We start from the raw sequence: 16,460 nt of genomic DNA on the forward strand, positions 1-16,460 counted from the left end.
AAATAGGTTAGATAATGTGTTGAATTACATGTCAAACTTATAGTACGCTTTATCATTAGACATAAAAGGCAAGATAATGATTTTGTTTGGGACAAATTACAGAAATACATATCTTTTTGTTTTACTTATTTTCAGTATCCCTTATTACTTTTAAAAATCTCCAAAATTCTTTATTTCTTTAATGTATTCGAGTTGTATATTAAATGTATTCGAGCTGAATATTAATATTACCAATTTAGGGTGTAAAATAGTTTGATTTGGGTTTTTAATATCTTATTCACAAACCTGGGGCCTAGCGGGCTTGAATGGTAGGCCCAAATATGATGTTAAAAACAAAAATGGGATAATTGTGTATATAATAGCAAACTAATAACCTAAAATAAATGAAGTAGCTACTGTTTGATTTTGATTGTGCCCCATAGCAAACGTTTGTCAAAGTTTTTCAGTCCCCTCTCCCCCAAAACTCTCGCCCACCACTTTCCCTCTACTCATCTCTTTCGCTTTATACAACAGAAGTGTATAAATTGTGTTTTAATTTTGTATAAAAATGAGAGAAAATTGTATATACACATGCAAAAACATATATGGTCGTGCTATACACTTAATTATACAATTTACAAACATTTTACTTCGATTCAATTGTATACAAATGCAAATTTTACACAAATATTGTAGCGAAAAAGGCCAGCAAATTATACAATTGCAGTGAAATACAATTTTCTCTCGCTTTATACAACAGAAGTGTATAAATCGTGTTTCCGTTTTTGTATAAAGCGAGAGAAAAACATATATCTTCTTCCTATACACTTATAATTATACAATATACAAACATTTTACTTCGATTCAATTGTATGCAAAGCAATTTTTTACTCATATTGCAGCGAAATAGGCCAGCGAATTATACAATTGCAGTGAAATAGGCCAGCGAATTATACAATCTAGGCCAGCGAATTATACAATCTAGGCCAGCAAATCATACAATTGTATATGTATAGCGAAGCCAGCGAATTATACAATTTAGGCCAGCGAATTATACAGTTGTATATGTATAGCGAATTATACAGTTATATGTTTGCTATGGAGCACAATTATGCAAACTTTGCTATAGCATACAAATATTAATTTTTTATTTGCTATATGTGAAAGTTGCCCAACAAAAATCATGACAAAGTTAAAGAAAAATATATAAAATATGTTATGATATAATGTTTCTTATGTCTAAAATATTTTTAAAAATTATAGTATGTATTTAATATCTGATTGATTTACGCTTGAACTTACCTTTATAGTTAATATTAAATCAAACCACTTATATTCAATTCCTTTTTTCAAAAACCAAACTAATAGTTATTTGTTATTCCCTTGATTTTTTTGCTGTTAGGATTTATTCACCCCTTTAATTATTTTTTTATTCATAATTTCCCTCCTTTCTTAGTAATTGTATCGACTTTTCTATTTTTTTCACTTTGAGTATGCACTTTTTTTCAATGAAAATCTTAACTTAGCTGATAAAGTTATTGTCATGTAATCATGAGATTACGAATTTAAATTGTGAAAACAAGTCTTTTTCACAATACATAATAAAACTACACAAAACAGTCTTTTGCAAAAGCCTGACACTTCATTAGACTGTAGAAGCTAAAACACCGGCTTGCCATATCTCTTTGTTTACTCCTTCATTCGTTATTTTTCTTATTTGATTTTTTAAATTTGTATCGATGGAGATTGACTTTTGCAATTTTGAGATTTTGTGTTTGAATATCACTGCATAAATCTAGATACTTTATTCTTATTTATGAAAGAATGACAATAGTCCCACATCGGTGGTTAATGAGATGGGTGACCTCCTTATAAGGATTGGGTAACCCTCCCTCCTTTGAGTTAGCTTTTGGGGTGTGAGTTAGGCCTAAGACCTTGTTTCACATGGTATCAGAGCAGGGCCCGTCTCATCCGATATTGGGGTCCCCAAAATCAAAATTGCCCACGCACCAGATGCTAAGCACTGGGCGTGAGGTAGGGTATTAAAGAATGACAAAAGTCTCACATCGGTGGTTAATGAGATGGGTGGCCTCCTTATAAGGCTTGGGCAACCCTCCTCCCTTTGAGCTAGCTTTTTGGGGTGTGAGTTAGGCCTAAGATCTATTTTCACATTATTTTTCTAGGTAAAAGTTGTGCAATTTTGTGTATATGAAATTAAGGTTGAACTATTCATAATTGGATCGAAAACATAAAAGTAAAATATGGTAGGTTATATTAACTTTGAATCTCTCTTAAAAAAAAGAAAAGGAATAGGGATGATTTTGGTTGAAGACAGATTATATTGAAATTAAATACGTTGATACAAATTATATTGAGACTAATAATAGTAAAATATAAATATTTTTTCATCTGACTTAGTAACTTATTTCAAAATAAACAACTAAATAAGGAATAAGGTAATACTTAAGTTTTTATTCCAAAACCATACATATATGCATGTACATCACTAATAACATTGAGATCAATAATAGTAAAATATAAATAATTTTCATCTCTGAATTAGTAACTTATTTCAAAATTAACAACTAAATAAGGAATAAGGTAATTCTAAGTTTTTATTCCAAAACCATATATACATGTACATCATACCAAACAACTCTATAAAATTTATTTGGTATGAGAGATAAGAGATAACTAATTTTGAAATTAATTTTAAAATAAGCTTATATTATGTTTAATTTAATTAAAAATTACATAATAACTTATCTCATGATTAATTATCTCAAAATAAAAATTATTCATATCTCATATTAAGAATAAAATAACGATACTAAAATAACTAATCTCAAAATTACTTATTCAAATACGCTATAGAGTCATACTAACAATTAACAAGTAAGATGTGCCTTAAAAAGCTAAAGTTTCACTAGTTTTATATATTGTGACATTTACGATATTATTTTGCGTGTTCCTATAAAATTGTGATACTCTGTGAATAAACTCACGTCCCAATAACATATAAAATGATGAAATGACTGGTCTATTTTAAACATCTTAAAGAAAAATACATTTAGATAATTATGTCTCCACAAAAAAACATCATTTAATATCATATTTTTTTAAAGATAATATTAATTTCTTACTCATTGTTTAATATTGTATTGTAATTTGATTAGATTTGATCAGATTAAATTTATATATATAGATTATAGTGCAATAAAGAAATTGTTTCACCATTAACTAGAGATTTTAAATTTAAATTTTGAATAAGAAAAAAAAAGTTCTATTAAAAGTGTCACCCTCAAATAAAGAGTTTGAAGTCAAAAGGGTCAAAAAAATTGTCAAAAATTACAAAAGGGCACACAAGTTATTTTTTTAACCAAAAGGGCAAAATCGTTCCTGACAGAGTGATTTTTGACAAAATAGACGCCGTTATTTTCTTTTTTTAACATCGCTCCTCCTACAGTGTTTTTCAGGAAAAAAAAAAGTTCTTGAATTGAAATCACTGTTATAGCAGTTATTTTCTTTTAAAAAAATTTTTTTTTAATCGCTTGAAAGACAGCGATTTCGTTTAATTTTTGCATTTTTTAATATATTGTTGTCTTGAAGTGTTTTGTATTGCCATTTCCTTAGATGATTATTGTAAATACTTGGTTTCACCCTAATTTCTTTAATATTTTTTTATTGATTTTGGAGTTTAATGAACTCGCTGCCCGACAAACAATTTTTGAATAACTTTTTTTCTCTTTTTCATTTTTTTAAAAAAATTAATATAGTAGCTATATCAATTTAAAAAGAAATTGACAGACTCGCTGCCACAGCAGCGACTTGAAAGAACAAAAATCTTTTTACAAAATCGCTATTTAGGCATCTAGTTTATGCGGAGTAACAATGTTAATTTTGTCAAAAGCAAAATCGCGACGGAGCGATTTTGCTCTTTTGGTAAAAAAAAATTTTGATATGCTTTTTGAAATTTTTGATTTTTTTTTATTCTTTTGATTTCGAACTCCTCAAATAAACATTGTATTTTAATACAGATTTAATTGAAGATTCATTATCAACTTTCGTATACGAAATGAGAAAAAAAAATACTCCTCTATTGCTAAGTTACTTATTCACTTTTCGATTGACGCATCTATTAAAAAAATAATTATTAACGCAGTAATTTTACCTATTTAATCACAATAACTATAAAGTGAATGAACTAAAATTTATGATTTATAATAAGTTTTATCCTTTTAAAATTAATGAATTGAGGATATAGTAAATTAAAATTATACTCATTTAATTTGTTGATATAAAATTAGTAAAAGTTAAAAAATTGAATAAATAATTTGAGACGGATAGAGTATTATTTAGACTCATGGGTCAAGGATGTGCTCAATAGGACAAATTTACATACCATCAATTACTAGTACTCTAGTCTAGTCAAATAATTGTGGCTTTGGCCAATAGAAATTCTACACGCTGTCATGATGTGACTCATATCGTTGTCCAAACCACTCAATTTTTCTTTTATTGGGGGGTGAAAAAAGTTTTTTTCTTGGGTCTCAATAATTTATTTTATACATATTTTGAGACTTAATTTTTTAAAAAGTTATAACATAAATTTAAATATGTATATATTTCTAAAATGAAATACAACTAAAGAAAAGCTCATTTAAATTGAAATATACCACCTAAATTAAGACAAGAAAAAGTATTATTTTTCTTCAATTTTAATTGTCATGTTGTATTTTTTAAAAATTTAATTTGATTAATTTTTTAAAATTATATTACATTAATTTAATATTTTAAATAAAAAAAATTATGTATTTCAAAAACTATACAAAAAATTAATATAATTTTAATTTTTTTTATATATCAATATGATTTAAAAAAAAAGGACGAAACTATAAAAGTGGATGTAGATAGTATTATCTAGTCTACTCGATACTCATAGACTCAAGACTCCCAGTTTAAATAAAAGATTCTATAAGTTTTTTTTAAGATATTTTTGAACTTTTCAAAATTACTATTATCTTTAACCCGGACATAGCTCGGAGTTGTATTTTGTTAGATAATAAATTCAATTCAAACATTGAGTTTGATCTCATTATTCTGCGAAAATACAATTAGATGATAAAGACCAAACAACAATATTAATAAATTACATTACTTAATTACTTGATCAAGTATCACACTTATTTATTTACATCAAGTGTTTACATCAAATTAATGTAATTTTCATTATTATGTGATTTTAATAAAGTATAATATATATTAATTAATTAAGATTAAGTAAAATGAACTATAAATTTAAACACACAACATACATATATTGAATTGATGTAAATACCCGATGCTAGTAAGTTTATCCTTACTTACTTTATCAAATGAAAGTTGAACAAAAATATCTAATCAGATTCAATGAACAATATTCTATTGATGAAAATGAGGAGATCAATGAGCCACAAGTACTTTATGTTTTCTTGTGAATTTCACAAGAATCTGATTGAGGAAGCAAAATTGAAAAGGTTAAACATTAATTTCATCCAAAAGTTTACTCTTTTACGTTAACAAATGGAACATATATAGAAGATAACTTTTAAAGGAGTAATAAATTTATTTAGTTGAATTGTTATATTAAAAAAAAACTTTCATCTATATAGATTTTTTAACAACAATAGTTATTATCATAAAAATACTTAATGATTTAATTGAATTTTCTGTTATAATAGTCATAATCGGTAAAATATTTGTCAAGATTTAAATAAAATACTTGCGATGCATATATATAGCACTAAATATAATATAATGATAAGTATATTATTGCCACTAAATAATTTCTGCAATAAATTTTTAATTTGTTTCAATGTATATTATTGATCTACGGCCAAGAATGGCCTTAGTGCCCGTGAATTTTGATGCATTATTTCACGTGAATATTCCAACTACTACAAGATTATAGTTGTAAGCAAGAAAGTTGTTATTTATGTATTCTTCTTTTGTTCTACATTTTTTATTTTTTAAAAATAAATTTTACGTATTTCAATTAAATTTTACATAATATTTAATAAATATTAAATAACTTTGTTTATCCGAAGCTAAATTATTTAGTGTGGAAGTTGTATAATGTTCTAAGTAACATTTGAAAAGAACAGTTGTCTAATAATGAGAATAAAACTGACATTTACTAGGTTTAATTATGTCGGCAGCTATCTTAGGAAAACGTCAAGTAACATTTTTGTCACAATGTCAGCAGAATATACCATTATTATAATAATTCTTTACATTATTATGAAATTGAAAAACATTTAATTTGTAATAATTTTATTTTGTTTAATTAGGATATTTTTCAGAATGTACGAGTAGGGGCCCTTATTCTGCGAAGTGATACGCTAAATATAACAGATCGAGTTGATAAGACAACACGATAATTAAAATTGTTACATTTGTGATGAAAAGACAGATATGCAATAAAGTATGTAGATAAGAGCAAGTACATTTCGTGTTCAATCCTACAACCAACGATAATAACACATTCCATTGAGAAATATCTTAGAAATACATTTCGAGGTTTAGCTAGCGTTTGACCATAAATTTCTAAATATTTTTAGCAAATATTATTTGAGTGTATAGTTGGGTGAAATTTCACCATGTGTTTGGCTATAGAATTTGGAAAATATATTTTACCTTTATGGAAAAATATAATTTATATCCATAAGTTTAAAAAACTATCAAAACTAACTATAAGTTTGTATTACAAGTCAATTGGATGTTCGTTACAACAATAATAAATAGTGTATATGACACTAGAACAATGTGGTAATTTGAAGCGAGTGCAACAAGTATCATTTCATAATCGTGAAGTAGACGAAGCACATGACTTTGTTAGCTTGAGCTAATTTTTCATCATCAATCATATCATTATTTAATATTCACTAAATATTTCATCGCTATTTGATGTTCACGTAAAAAATTATGTAATATAACACAAACAACTACTATAGAGGGTGTTTTGGTAAAAGATAAAAGTTTGAGATAAAATTTTAATTTTCAAAAGATCTCAAATAATGAGATTTGATTCAAATTTAGTCTTATTCTATCTCTTTTCATTTCGTTTGAAAAAAGGAAGAATTCTAAAAAAGTGATATTTCTTTTCGTTATTAAATCTCTCTTTGATTATTGGCTGGATTAATTGCTTGAATAAAACTAGATCCCGTGGAATTTATTTTAAATATTTAACGATATATTTTGTACATTGCTAAAAAAATCAACTTCTAATTAGAAAATACGATTTATAAAAAAAAAAGGAACTAAAAAATCATTTAATTACGAGAATTATTCACTTCTGTTAAAATAAATATATATATTTTTAATCCCATCTTCGTATATTTTAAATAAAGTGTTTTTTCTTCTCTTTACAAAAATTATTATATTAAAACATATTAAATTCATTTCCACTCTAATTTCATAAAATTATGGACAAACGCCTACTATTTAAAAACAAAAATTAACATTAAAAATTGATTGAGATATAGTTGCTGTTGCTCATCAGAGTTGCTATCATATACGTAGCCTTTTGTTTTTTTGTATGACAGATTATCTTCCACGTTTCGTTTCTTTTTTTAGAGGAACCAGAATAAAGTGAGTAAAATGGATTTCTTATAACAATTATAAAAATTTAATTTATTTTAAAGTATATGAATGAATCAAAAGAAATTAATAATTTGACTTGACATAAGATGCTATCATCATTTTAGATCCAATACATAACATCACCTGTCAATTTGGCCTTGTCCGGTACGAATTCATTTTGATTTTCTTTATTATTATAATAATTTTTATGGCACACGTAAAATGTTATTTTATTTATTGAAAAATATAAGTTATAAAATATTATTTTCTCCAACAAACTCTAAAGTAACATCTGAGGGAAATGACTGATAAGTGAACTCACTTTGGCTCGATATATATTATTTTTTATAGAATTAATCCGGAGTGTTCGTAGTTCGATTTAAAAAATCAAATCAAATCAAATAAAAGAATAATCACAGATTTGATTATTGACAGTTTGGTTCAATTTTTTGTTTTTTTTTATTATTTAATAGTGTGAATTATTTAAGTCATACATATCTTGATAAAAATAACATCAGTACATGAATAATTCACGAAAAAATCTATTGTTGGTTCAATTAAGCAATACAAGAACAAAGTTATTAAATTAAGAAAAAGTGAGTGACTATCTTATGAAAGGTAATTTTGATAAATTGGTCTTAGAATTGTAATTGGGCTAAAATAAATGTAAAGCTTGAGAAAATTGTACGTTAAAGATTCAAGTTACTAAAAATTTAACAAAATAATTATATTATCTAAAAATAATTATAAAATTTATATATCTAATTTATCGGTTTGGTTCGATTATTTTTGCAGTTGTTTTTAGTAAAATCAAAACCAAGCCAAATACTATCGATTTTTTAAATTTAAAAATCAAACCAAATATCAATTTTTTAATCGGTTCGATTCGGATTAAAATTCAGTTTGAATTTTTAACCATAACCATGAACAACCCTAGTATTAGTCATTATTAAAGTTTAAAAGATAATTTTTTCGCTCATTTTTACTAGGATATATTAATAATATTTGATAGTTTATAAAATTAATAAATAATGTGTTATTTTATATCTATTTTATCCGTACTATTAAATACTATTTATTTTCCTACAAAAATTACTCTTATTATTTATAATTTCTTAATTTTTATATCAACTCAATAAACGATTATTATTGAAAATTTTATACTACTATCAAAAGTATTTTCAACTAAAATGTTTCCCTCAAAGGCACTTCAACAATCATTACAAGAATGATTTTTTGATAAAGGGTCTGAAAAATACTCCAAATCTAATCGAAATTGATGTTACAATACTAAACTTTATGGAGGATCTTTTATTCCTACATTATTTAATAGCGTATTTTAAAGATATATATGTACAATGTGTCTACATGGGCACATATACACCTTTAAAATACATTCTTTCCAAAAATTAATATCATTATAAAAATTTCGATCAAATTTCAAATATATTTCGAACCCTTTTCATCTAAAAAAAAAGAATGTACTATTGGTCACTATTAGAGTTAAATGATATTACTGTCAAAATTACTTTCAAACATAAATGCCTGCCTTAAAGACATTTCACAATCATCACAAGAAGGGTAGTTTGATAAAGTATATTATAAAAAAATAATGTACCTAATATTGTGTATTATTAATATCATTACTAGTTATGAGATGTCCGTATACAATATGGATCTAATATTTGTTCACAAATTTATTTTATGAATCATAATAATTAAATAATATTATATGATTTCATTCAGTGTAAAAATAATAAGAGAGGAGCTTGATTTTAAGTGCAAACTCCCTCTAAGAGAATATTTGATATGTTTTTATCACTATTAGAGTTGAACAATATTACTATCAAAATTATTTCCACTTATAGGTCAGCCTTAATTAGACAAGAAGGGTAGTACAATGAGGATAATTTAATGTAAAGTGTAACTTATTATAAGAAATAATATACTGCAATATTTATTAAATTATATTACCATCAAAGTTATTTTCAGATTTAAATATCTTTGTCTTAAAGATATTTCGCAATCACCGAAAAAAGAATAATATAAAAGAATAATGTACTATTGATCACTATTAGAGTTAAATGATATTGCTATCAAAATCATTTTCAAACTTAAATACTCAGCTTAAAGACATTTCACAATCATAACAGAAAGGCTTCAGTTTGATTATTAAAAAAAATAATAATGTACGTATTCATTATGTGTATCATTCATATTATTTTTTAATATATTAATTAAAGATATTGTTAGCTTCTCAAAAAAATTATTAAGAATGTTTTTTTTAGAATTTATCGTTATACACTACTTTTAGTAATAACTTTTACATACTAATTAATATCAGTATTAATAATATATCATATTTAATATTATTTTGACAAGCATCGACAAAGTATGAACGTATTTTGCTTCCAATTTTAAAATTATGAATTAATAATCAAGAAACAAAAATACAATAAAATTATATTAGAGAGAAAAAATAAAACGGAAAAGGAAGTCACGTTATTCCCGGAGTTTTCTGTTTATGTTTCTAGAAATTTCGCGCTTCTCCTCAAAATCATTTTCTCTCTCTGCTCTGCTTTTTTTTTTCTTCTTCTCCATTTTTGGGAGCAATTTCACGACGAAAACTCGAAGCAGACAAATATTTGAACTTTATTTTTGCACTTTTCTCTTCCATTTTTCTTTTTCTTTTTCTGGTTTCAGAAAGTTTTGAGGATTTGTAATATTTTTTCTGCTCTGTTTTGCGGCGCCTTTCAGAATGCAATTGTATTGGTGAGTATATACGAAAAATAAAAAAAGCTGAGTATTCAATTTCTGTTTTTCCGTTTTTTGATGAATTTTCTCGGAAAATCTTTGTAAAACCCTTTAGTTTCATGGAAAATGGTACGTACTTTAACTTTTCCCCCTCATTGNAATTCTGTTTTTCCGTTTTTATCTTTGTAAAACCCTTTAGTTTCATGGAAAATGGTACGTACTTTAACTTTTCCCCCTCATTGTAGGGCAGGGAATTTTTGTATTTGGAGGTTATTGGGTTTAGAATTTTAAATGATCATACCCCATGAATAATTTGGACACGAACAGTAGAAAACTATTGAAAAGTTAACTTTTTTGGGTGAAAATCTTGATTCAGTAGAAAAGAATTGATTTTTATTTTTAATTTATATTTGGTTGTTTAGAAAATCAGACAAATTTTGGAAATTGTACTGTGGGACTTGTCATAAATGTGAATGTTTTGTTCTTTGTTAAGTTGGTTTCTAACACAAGTTTTTTCAATTTTTTTTTCTTTTGTAATTATAGGTGAAAGGCACTGGAAGCTTTTTTGTTTGCATTGGTGAGAATCTTTATGTTGTAGAAACTATCTTGTTTTCTGTTTGGGTGTTCAGTAGATTGGAATAACTGGGAGATTAAAAATAGAGAATTTTAAATTATATTAGTCTAGTTGATGGAAAATCATTCTCTTCTGCTCCTTTTGTTCAAAGTTACTTTTTGCTTGGCTTCTTAGGTTTCGATTTATGTGGGATATTTTGTTTCGTGTTATGCAGAAGATTGACATGACCGGAGTCGATCGCAATGAAAACTTGGTGAAGTTGAAACAAAGTTGGTGAACTTTTGTTGTAATACAAAGTGGCAAAAGAGATGGCTTCTGTGCTGGCTCCTCTGTTTCCAAAACTGGGATCTTTGGGTACTTCAGATCATGCTTCTGTTGCATCTATCAACCTCTTTGTGGCACTCCTTTGTGCTTGCATTATCATTGGTCATCTCTTGGAGGAGAACCGCTGGGTTAATGAGTCCATTACTGCCCTCATAATTGTGAGTGTCACTCCTTTTATTCTACATGTAATGCAGATCGCGTAAACATAAATAAAATTGAAGTTACAGACTGGTGTCGCATTTGAATTTGATTCAAATTTCCAGTTTTCTGGTTATATAGATTACATTCTTTGATTTGCTTACTAACACTTACATTACATGTATGTTTGATAATTGCAGGGTTTGGGTACAGGAGTGGTTATCTTGCTTGTAAGTGGTGGAAAGAGCTCACACCTTTTGGTTTTCAGTGAAGATCTCTTTTTCATATATCTACTTCCTCCAATCATATTTAATGCAGGGTAAAATATCATTATCTTCTCTTGTTACTTTTCTTTCTTGTGGTCCATTGCATATTTTGACTGCTAGTATTGATCCCACAAAATTTTATTATTACATATGTTACTTTCCTCTTTTACAGGTTTCAGGTAAAAAAGAAGCAATTTTTCGTGAACTTCATGACTATAATGCTGTTCGGAGCCATTGGTACCCTGGTCTCATGTGCCATTATATCATTAGGTATTATTGAATGCATTCTTTTATAGGAAAATCTCATATGTTTTATTGGTTAGAGAGGTCCTCCTCCAGAGAATTATTCTGCAACTGGGGTACCTAGTCAACAGATTGATGCTTGTTGTGGTTTATCATAGCTACTGAAGGTACTTGGTTTAAAGAGTAGAGATTACACCCGGCCCAAAGTTATCTTCCATATGAGTCATGAAATTGTGATGGATGAAACTGTAATGAGTTCACTGATTTCTCGTGGATCTTCTTCTTGCTAAAACATGTTCACTAGTCAATGTGTCTGTTTCTCGAGATAATTTTTTCTTAATTGATTTTCATATGCTTTTCCACATATCAAGCTGCCTATTTGCGTGCATGATGTTTCATGTCCATGGCCTTGATAATGATAGTGAACAAACGATTATATTCCAGATGTTACGCTGATGGTAAGGAAGGAGGAGGTTATTTCAAGATGTCTCGAATTTGCTTACCTTCTATCCATCAAGCAATGTTGCAAAGCTTCTCTATACTAGGGTAGATGTGTTTGATACCTGAAGTTTTGAGCATTTTAGTACATTCACCTAGAGTTTCTGGCGCAGACATGCTACTATGTCTTTTTTTTTGGTAATGAAATCATCCCTGTTTATCCTGATCTTGGAATTGAATTTCAATGCAGTAGTATGTGTTAGTTTCTCGCAACCTTTGTTAACTAGTGTTTTCTGATATTTTCTCTCTGTTGTGTGAAGGTGCCATTCAAACTTTCAAGAAGTTGGACATTGAATTCCTAGATATTGGGGATTATCTTGGTATTTTTTGAAACCATTGTTGTGTTTGTTCTGTTGTTGATTGCTTGTGTATCTACCGCTGACCGCTCTTATTGGTCTCTCTCTCCACTTGTTAGCAATTGGAGCAATATTTGCTGCCACAGATTCCGTCTGCACATTGCAGGTACAGAAGTAGTGCCCTCATCATATAGCAATGCTAGTGACCCAATATAATGCCCTAAAGTTCAAGCTTTTGCTGCTGCAGGTCCTACATCAGGATGAGACACCCCTCCTTTACAGTCTTGTATTTGGAGAAGGAGTTGTAAATGATGCTACATCGGTGGTGCTTTTCAATGCTATTCAAAACTTTGACCTTACGAGCTTGAATCCCAGTATAGCCCTCAGCTTCCTTGGCAACTTCTTCTATCTGTTCCTTGCTAGCACTTTACTGGGAGCAGGAGTAAGCTTCACTCTGTGAGCGTGTGTGGGAAATGATGTGTCCGTGATGCATCATTCATTAAATCTTTGATATTGACTTCTAGTTTGGATTTCCCCCTCGATTTGACATTTTCTTCTTACTGCAGACTGGTCTTCTTAGTGCTTACATTATCAAGAAGCTGTATTTTGGCAGGTAATGCCTCTATTAAGGAGTCTATGGTAACATAGATTTCGGGTTTTCCTGCTGCAATGAGTTGCAGATATGCTTTGATTACAATGAATTCAGTCCTTAATTAGTGAAGTTGCCTTAATGTCACAAGAACTTCATTATTTGTAACTAATAAATGTAGTATTCTTGCAAGCTTGACTGTTCAGATATGATGCTTTTCTCTGGGATGTCGCTTGACTCTATATCAGTAACTAAATTCCCTACTATAGTTGAAAGGTTATGCCTATTTTATATAGTGAGTTCTACACCTATGGTCTGTTGGAAATGTATTTTCCTGATTATTTTGCTCTAGTTAGATTTAAGATTTCTGGCCTCATTTGCAGATGTATCTATTTGTCACTTATAGCAAACTAATAGGGACTTTCCGCTGTTTGAGATTGTGTTTCTCAGAAGCTAGGGAGAGCCAGAATATTTTTGATAGAACTGTAAACATGGTTCATATAAAAGCTTTTCATATTAAAGTTTTCATGTTCCATTACACTTTCTTATCTAGTGAAACTTTGCTTAGTTCCTCTCAAACCTGACGGAGAAACTTCTTGACCCATTCTTTTTCTTATTTCCGTACCTCTGCTTATTGCAATACTAGTAATGACAAGTTACTTTTACGGTCTCCAGGCACTCCACAGATCGTGAGGTTGCCCTTATGATGCTCATGGCTTATTTATCATACATGCTGGCCGAAGTAAGATCTTCATTTTAGCAAATTGGCACTTGTATTCAATATGCATGTTTCTGATACTAGTGACGTAATTGTTCATGCTTGCAGCTATTCTATTTGAGTGGGATTCTCACCGTATTTTTCTGTGGTATTGTGATGTCTCATTACACTTGGCACAATGTGACCGAGAGTTCAAGAGTCACTACAAGGTACAATTTTCTACTTTTCTGCCATGATGTTTTCCAATTTATTCTGCCTGGTCACCCTAGTTTTGTGCATTTATTGTCAAAATTATTTCATCTGCGATCTGCAACCTGTTATTTAGGTCATAACTGCCGAAGCCTTACAACAACTAAAATAATAGCTGATCTGATTAGCTTTGACAAATAGACACACATTTATATAGCTTATGCAAATAATCATTTATATAAATGACTGCATGTCAGCTATCACTTGTGGTAGAGAACTGACATATGTGCACATATTGCAACTAAACGTTATTGTGCTATGTTTCTGTAGGCACACTTTTGCAACTCTGTCATTTCTTGCAGAGACTTTCCTCTTCCTCTATGTGGGCATGGATGCTTTGGATATCGAGAAGTGGAAATTTGTTGGTGACAGGTATCACTTTTTTTCTTTTTCATTTTGAAATGATTGTTAGTGATATTGCGGAAGGAGAACTTTATGTGCGAAGTACGAGAGAGATGAGTATTAATGCTTACATGGTGAACCTTCCTCCCTTTTAATTTGTTGTCATACAGTCAGTAGTCTTTATCAGGTGGTTCTTTTATTTCTTGCAGGCCTGGATTATCAATTTCCGCGAGTTCGATACTGATGGGACTAATCTTGCTGGGGAGAGCTGCCTTTGTTTTTCCATTATCATACTTATCCAACTTAATGAAGAAATCCTCGGAAGAAAAAATTACCTTTAGGCAGCAAGTGAGCACTGGCTTGATCAAATTCTCTCTTATTACCAGTCTCATATGGATATCAGTACTAACTTTTGTTTTGTAGGTGATAATATGGTGGGCAGGTTTGATGAGAGGCGCAGTGTCCATGGCACTGGCATATAATAAGGTAAACGTGCGAATCATAATCTAGGCCAGTTCTGCTGACATTGTGGGAATATCAGCCCTTCATGACACTTATTTTCACATCCTTGTATTTTTTTATGTCATGAATCATTGATCATTTGGTCATGCAGTTCACTCATGGGGGACACACTCAACTACAGGACAATGCAATAATGATTACCAGCACGATAACCATTGTTCTATTCAGCACAATGGTATATACTTCTTGTCTCTGCGTTGATATTCTTTGTCAGTTGAACCATGCTAGTACATCCATTCATGCGTGAAATCCAGAATATGTAAACTATTTTTTTTTTCCAGGTATTTGGTCTAATGACAAAACCCCTTATAAGTCTCCTGCTGCCACCACAGAGGCAATTGAGTACAGTGTCATCAGGTGCAAATACTCCTAAGTCTCTAACAGCCCCACTCCTAGGCAGTCGAGAGGACTCTGAAGGTGATTTAAATGTCCCAGATCTTCCTCACCCACCAAGTTTGAGGATGCTACTTACCGCACCAAGTCATAAAGTGCATCGGTACTGGCGCAAGTTTGACGATGCATTCATGCGCCCTATGTTTGGTGGTCGGGGATTTGCTCCTCCTGCTCCTCGTTCTCCAACGGAACACAGTCCATGATGTGCACTAGAAAAATGAAATTGATGTAAAAGAAAGTCGCCAAGGGACGTCCAGTGGATCCTAAAGATTCTGTGTACACAATTGCTGACAGCTTCACCCAGGTCCTTGACCATTTGGTCCTGCTGTCATTTACATTGCTTTAGCAAACTCTAAAACTGATAAAATGTTTCATAAAATTCAGCAAAATCCCCTCGTTTGCAGTGGTGGATTTTAAGAAATGGTGAAGCTCTGGCTGACAACGGCGAGTATGTAAGTTAATCCTGAAAATGCTGTCCCAGATGGCAATATCTCTATTCAAACTTATTGTAAATTTTGGCTGCTTAGATGTTGCCATCTTCTTTTTGCGTGGTGCAGTTTCGTGTGGTATTATATATCCCATTTGTAAAGTTTTATGAACTTGAGAAAGAAATAATTGTCAGAGAGCAGAAGGTAGCTTCTCCAAAAGTCATTTTCATTTCCATAGTATCGACATGAGATTGATACTTCCATTCTTTCTGATAATTTGCCTCAACGACACATCATGACCTACCAGAATCTAATTGTTTGTTTCGTCTAGATAAGTCACTTCGATATTAGAGGACGAAACATACTATATCTTGAAATTTCAATGACAATGTACGTCTATCTCATGTTACAATTCGAATGATCACTTTCCGATCGTATCTCTTCACAAATTATTCACCAAGGAGTGATTGTGAGTACCTACATACTTGCATTTCATTAGTTCTCAGAAATCATAATAAAAGGACTAG

At 29.7% G+C, this 16,460-nt stretch overlaps 1 protein-coding gene across 4 annotated transcripts; it reads left to right on the forward strand.

The window, feature by feature from the left end:
- The first annotated feature begins 10,060 nt into the window (after positions 1-10,060).
- Positions 10,061-16,156, forward strand: LOC107007925 (sodium/hydrogen exchanger 2). 4 transcript variants are annotated; one of them, XR_003578289.1, is made up of 17 exons: positions 10,110-10,371; positions 10,897-10,930; positions 11,142-11,409; positions 11,590-11,708; positions 11,828-11,925; positions 12,657-12,716; positions 12,812-12,858; positions 12,940-13,134; positions 13,259-13,305; positions 13,957-14,023; positions 14,108-14,208; positions 14,519-14,620; positions 14,800-14,938; positions 15,014-15,076; positions 15,204-15,287; positions 15,394-15,809; positions 15,890-16,156. XR_003578289.1 is itself a non-coding variant. In XM_015206776.2 (16 exons), the coding sequence occupies exons 3-16, from the start codon at positions 11,236-11,238 to the stop codon at positions 15,706-15,708; spliced, it is 1,611 nt and encodes a 536-aa protein (XP_015062262.1). In that variant the 5' UTR covers positions 10,061-10,371; positions 10,897-10,930; positions 11,145-11,235; the 3' UTR covers positions 15,709-16,156. The 4 variants fall into 4 exon arrangements, 3 of the variants coding, with proteins under 3 accessions (XP_015062262.1, XP_015062261.1, XP_027772773.1); XM_015206776.2 differs by having other exon boundaries at positions 10,061-10,371; positions 11,145-11,409; positions 15,394-16,156; XM_015206775.2 differs by having other exon boundaries at positions 10,062-10,371; positions 15,394-16,156.
- Positions 16,157-16,460: the final 304 nt, after the last annotated feature.

Source organism: Solanum pennellii, chromosome 1, assembly GCF_001406875.1.
Source record: "Solanum pennellii chromosome 1, SPENNV200".
Taxonomy (NCBI): Eukaryota; Viridiplantae; Streptophyta; class Magnoliopsida; order Solanales; family Solanaceae; genus Solanum; species Solanum pennellii.

What these genes read in the sequence shown, in the direction of transcription:
- LOC107007925 (XM_015206776.2), top strand. Translation starts at nt 11,236, where the DNA reads ATGGCTTCTGTGCTGGCTCCTCTGTTTCCAAAACTGGGATCTTTGGGT. An exon ending in ATGTGCCATTATATCATTAG is followed by an intron (nt 11,926 to 12,656) that starts GTATTATTGAAT and finishes TGTTGTGTGAAG; the next exon opens with GTGCCATTCAAACTTTCAAG. An exon ending in TGGCACTGGCATATAATAAG is followed by an intron (nt 15,077 to 15,203) that starts GTAAACGTGCGA and finishes TTGGTCATGCAG; the next exon opens with TTCACTCATGGGGGACACAC.